The 6,048-nt window shown below is 42.5% G+C and overlaps 1 protein-coding gene across 1 annotated transcript; it reads right to left on the bottom strand.

Annotated features, from left to right (window-relative positions):
* Window positions 1–5,080: 5,080 nt before the first annotated feature.
* On the bottom strand, window positions 5,081–6,048 carry LOC122772978 (vomeronasal type-2 receptor 26-like; the record flags this gene model as incomplete). The annotated part of the gene is made up of 1 exon (XM_044031321.1): window positions 5,081–6,048. A coding segment is annotated over one exon (801 nt), but the record flags the coding sequence as incomplete, so codon positions are not given.

The raw sequence follows: 6,048 nt of genomic DNA on the forward strand, positions 1-6,048 counted from the left end.
CATGTATCTAACTTGTATAAAGAGAATAAGTGTGTAACAGCATTTGTGAACACAGCAGTACAGATAAATCAACATAAATCTAATTATTGCAGGATACTTTTTAAAAACAAATTTCCATAAAAGATTGTAATTTTATGTCACCCCACATGTACTTACACTGACCTGATACTACACTATCTGCTTGCTGTATAGGGAAAGTGAGATGCTTTTATTATATTAATCTATGAAGTTCTTACACTTACAAATCATAAAGAAATACAAAGAATTAAGTGAAATGAAGAGTTGAGTGTAAACTGATATCTCACCTGCCATGGCTCCAGTCTTTGTAAATGAACACAGGTGTTGTTACTGAGAGGTCCTTTCCCTGGCTCACACAGCAGCATGTCATCAAGAGCATACGCCAGAGTGTACACAGCCTTATAAACATTGTACTCTGGTCTGAGGTTTGAAACACCCAGGAAATCAGTCTCCACATTCTCTATAACTTCCAGTGCATAATTCTCCCCCAGCTTCCACCCAACCTGCTGGGGGTGGTGCAAATCTACACTGAAATGTGTGTTCCCCAGTGGCGATTTTGGTCCGGAAATTCTGGTGGGGCCATGCAGGAAAATCTTATAATGCAATCCAGAAATACCACTTATCACTCTCATACCCTCACTAACCCAAGTGAGAGAGGGGACCACAGCACCTTTGACACAACATTGTAGCTGAATAATGCCATCACACAAACAATGCCAATCTTATGACATATATTATCATATCAATAGCACCACCAAATGGCAGTGTTCAAAATCTCACAATATCAAACACTCAAGATCGAAACGTGACAACAATAACAACAATGCACGACTCATGGCATGAACAGCGCACACTCCATATGCAAAGCCACCACACACACCCACACACGTCTCGCCAGTTATGCATTGCAGAACTTCAAACAATATGTAAACTAAATTATCAATTACAAGTTAGAATAAAAATAAATTAGACTGACCACTCACTTCTTGAAGAGGAATGACACTCTGTGGTCCTTCATGTGCACAAACCAGTTCAAATCAACCAATGAGAAGCACTCTGGGTCCCTAAACTTCTGGCCCCACTGCTATAACTGAAGCGTGCGCTGTACGTGTGCATCCACGTGCAGTTCAGAAATACACAACACTGCAGGCGCTGGAAGGATATCTCGGCCAGGCCCCACTGACCAGAAACAGAGAACGCGCAGCATCCGGCACAACCAACTATTCACATACAACTACACGAAGTGTCTACAGTGGAAATTGCGTTCATCAAATGAAAACAATTTCATTGGGGACAATGTTGAATGTATTATTAACTTGTGCTCCACGCCATTTTTGACACAGGAAAACAAAAGCTTATAATCCTCCCCTGCACAGCAGCGCCCTCTGGTCACATTCTGCCTTACCACCTGAACATTGCATTGTAACAAGTATATACATTCATTCCACTAAAGTAAAATGTAGATTTGACAGTTGATGTCATCCACAAACATGTTTTACACACTATCCATGCAAATCTGAATTAGTCCAGGTGAACAAATAGTGGCCTAGGACTTGCTAAGGCAATGTAGCCCAACAGTTTGCTAGATGATGCTGTTAACCTGGCCCTCTACTTCATCCTGGAGCACCTGGACTAAGCAGGAACATGCCTGATGATGCAGTCAAAACAACTTAGAGCTCAACGATATAAAAACAGTGGAGATTGCTGTGGACTATAGAAAAGACTTCAGACCTGCCCCCATCACCCTCTGCAACTCTACCATTTCTACCATGGACTCTATCCACATCTGGGGACCATCATCACCCCGCACCTCATTTATTTTTTATTTTTTATTTTTTAACCTTTATTTAACCAGGAAAAGACTCATTGAGGCAGCAGCATAGTCAGACATACACACAAACACAAGGTGGACACAAACATTAAAATCACTTAGCATCCAGCTGAACATCAGCTCCCTCATCAAAAAAGGACAGCAGAGGATGTACTTCTTGAGCCAGCTGAAGAAGTTCAAACTGCACTTCTACACTGCCATCATTGAGTCCATCGTCACCTCTTCCATCACAGTCTGGTACAAACGTAAAAAGAGCAGGCTACAGCGTATCATTTGCTCTGCAGAGAAGGTGATCGGCTGCAACCTCCCATCTCTCCATGACATGTACACCTCCAGGACTCTGAGGCGTGCAGGTAAAATCAACCCCTCTCATCCCAGTCATCATCTCTTTCCCTTCCCTCTGGCTGGGCTCCATTCCCTCTGCTGAGTCTCATGAACAGCATCCCTGACCTACCCCCACCCCCCACAAAGAACTGACTGTAATCCAGCCCACAATACAGCAAACATATTAATGTTAGCAAATACAAATGCAGATTTGTGTCATAACTCAAACCATATAAAATATAATGACAATAATTAAATTAAACCCACTGCACCATATGTAAATATTTTGCTTATATTTCTGTATTTTTTTCAATTTTTTTTATAACTTAGGTTTCTGTTTTATTTTATTTTTTCAAAATTCCTTGTATGTGTAAATGTACTTGACAATAAAAACTACTCTGATTCTGTTACAGGTGACATAGACCGGAAGCTTCAATTTGTGTGTGTATCTGCATCATTACCTCGTTTATGAAACCGTAAAGTTTAAGAACAAACAGTTCAGCCACTGCTGAGAAAATACTGTTTTATTGTTTTCCTGGGCTCTGCGAAGCGGATCAGCACTTCCTCAATTTGATGTCGTCATCAGAAATCCTCACCACTCCTCTCACCACAATAGCGCCTCCTGGTGCGGGCACTAGTCTGGGCACATCCGGTTGCGTACATCCAACCGCAGAAGAAGAAGAACTACTCTTGTTGTAGCTGCTGAGATGCAGAACATCCACCGTGACAGAGGGGGAGCTGTGTATCTGAGAGCTGGCCTACCAATTACGTCACTTCCAGGTACCTGGCCAATTACAGGACAGTGGGAAAGCTCTCGTTGGCTGGCCAATCACAACACAGTCCACGTTCTGGGGGTGTGATTTTTGTCTGAAACAGCGTGGCTGACGAGACAATTGCAGCGACTGGGAGGTTTTTAACCATGAAAACAAGTTAATATATGTAAGTAGACCTCCATAACTAACATATATGTGCTATACCAGCATTCTATGTCACCTTTAAGTGAAATATTAGTCATGAAATCCAAAGGCTGAAAGTTTTTTGCAACATATTTGGGACTGACCTCTTCTGTGAGGTTGATCATGGAGTCTTATTTGTAAATTATTTCATAAATATATATTTTTGCTTCCAATTGACTAATGACACCTCTCTTCAACTAATAGTCGCTTTGGAAAATACATCAAATAATTAAATGTAATCCATCAACATTTGAACTCACCCTCTACAGAACATCTGTCATTGTCTGGCCATCTATTCTTGATTTTTATATTATTGAAGGAAAATAAGTAGTTAGCAAAATTGTAATGCTGAGACTGCAGCCATCTTTGTAACTATCATTTATTCAAAGATACAAAAACATATTCTTATCCTCCACTCGTAAAGTTAAAGTTTAAAGTTAGTTTTTATTAATCCCCTTAGGGAAAGTATTCCTCTGCATTTTGACCCATCCTAGAATTAGGAGCAGTGGGCTGCCACACTGAGTAGCGCCCGGGGAGTATTGGGGGTTGGGTACCTTGCTCAGGGGTACCCCAGCCACGGGCTGCCCAAATAAACCTAGTTTCTGGACGTTGACTTACGTTACTCAAGTAAGTGAATTTTACTGGCCAACCATTATACATAGTCACTTGTGTAATTTCTGAAGTATTGTATTATATGAAACTCTGATTTGTCATGTAATATTTCATGACAAGTCAGAAACGTTAGAGTTGTTCTTTTGCTCACACAGATGGTTTGAAGCTAATTCTGTCTCTGTTTTCTGGATCTACTTGGCTTCTTTTCCTTCTCCCTTTTAACATTGAGCTTTGAACATTTCAAGAGGCCAAATTTGAACAGGTGATCTTGTTGTGATACACATCATCTGGCTGTTAGCTTAGCAGACAAGCCAAAAGTTAGTGATGCGCATTTCAACCATGGCCTGTGACAACACGATGCTCGCAAAAGCAAACAAACAGATTAAAACTCTCCCGATCCCGCAGATAGCACACAGACATGGCGCACATAGGAACCAACGACCTGGCCTGGGGTGCCTCTGAACTCTCCCTCCTGGACTTCCTACACACTTGCGGAAAGTCCGTTTTCATCTCCCGTCCCATTCCCGCATTTGGTGGGGACACTTCTCCAGACTGCTTTAGACTTTACATGAAAACCAGTGTCACAGTTCATCTCCATGCTTATACAGCCCACCTTTCAAACTACAAAGATGCCCACAATGCAGCCAACCATGACTGCAGCTCCAACCACGACTCACAACTCATTCACTCCTGCTCCAATAACCCCAAGACTCTCTTCTCCACTGCCAATAAACTCCTCAAACCCTGCAACAACATCCTCACCTCCATCACAGCTGACAAATGCAACCCCTTCCTGGCCTTTTTCAATCAAAGATCAAAACCATTTATACTCAGCAACCCTCGCTCATCTCAGTCTCTCCACCGCTCACCGCCTCCACCACCACTCAACCACTGTCATACTTCACCCCTGTCTCCCCCCTGGAACTCCTCCCCATCATCTCCAACATGAAAATCTCCACTTCCGTCCTGGACCTGGATAATAATAATAATGCATTTTATCTATAAGCGCAAGATTGTGCTGAGGTGGGCAGTGAATGGAGGAGGATGTGGGGATTTGGAGGAGGTTGAAGAGATACAGAAGTGCAAGGTTGTGGATGGCCTTTAAGGCATGCAGAAGGATTTTGAATAGGATTCTGAAATTTACCGGGAGAGTGTGGAGTTATTGTAGGATGGGGGTGATGAAGCAGCAGCTGAATTCTGGACCTGTTGAAGTTTATAGAGGGATATGTGAGGGAGCAGACCAGAGTGGAGAGTAGTGGATGCAGGAGAGGATGAGGATGTGAACAAGGATTGGAGTTGTATGGGGGTAAGAGGAAAAATAGGGAAAAATAAGTAATGTAAAATTACAGTAACTCCCAACAGTGGAATAATTAGTGGCAAGAAAGAAAAGTTAGATATTTTAAGTATTTCTTATCAACATCTTTATTGCCTGTATTGTGATCTAGTCATTTAAACACAATTCTAAAATAAAGAGCATCACAGAGAGAGACAGGGGTGTTAACTGTATTATTTTGTGGTCCCACGACCCATGATTGCTTTCTTTGTGTTTCTTTCAGGTCTCACAAGGATTATATAACATTTGGGTCCAAACAGCGCCACCAAGAGGCCAAAACTGGAGGCCAGGATGGCAAAAACCTCCACTGCATCTGCATATTTGCCTGGTGAGTTGATGTAAGCAGGAACAAAGGCCACCCACACTGCACAGAAGATCAACATGCTGAAAGTGATGAGTTTGGCCTCATTGAAACTGTCTGGAAGATTCCTTGCTAGAAAAGCTAACAAACAACTGAGGACAGCCAGTAAACCAATATAACCAAGTAAAACTGCAAAACCAACTGTGGACCCAACTGCACACTCATAAACTATCTTGTCACTGTGATACTGGGTGTTTTTATGAGGCACTGGTGAAGCAGAGACAAGCCAGGCAGTGCAGATTGCTGCTTGAACAGAAGTCAAAACCAGAACTGTCCCTCTCTGCTGTACAGCACCAAACCACTTGAGACTGGACTCACCTCCTGGTTTGGAGGCCCTGAACACAGCCAGAACCACCATGGTTTTCACCAGGATACATGAGACACAAAGCACAAAGCTGATGCCAAATGCTGCATGTCTTAGTTGGCAAGTCCATAATTTGGGTCGTCCAATGAAGAGCAAAGAGCAGAGGAAACAGAGTTTAAGTGACACCAAGAGAAGAAAACTGAGTTCTGAATTGTTGGCACGAACTATAGGTGTGTTGCGATGATGGATGAAGATGCCTAGAACAACAACACAGATACATGTGCCCAACAGTGAGGTGGTTGTCAAGCA

This window comes from Solea senegalensis, linkage group LG8 (assembly GCF_019176455.1).
Source record: "Solea senegalensis isolate Sse05_10M linkage group LG8, IFAPA_SoseM_1, whole genome shotgun sequence".
Taxonomy (NCBI): domain Eukaryota; kingdom Metazoa; phylum Chordata; class Actinopteri; order Pleuronectiformes; family Soleidae; genus Solea; species Solea senegalensis.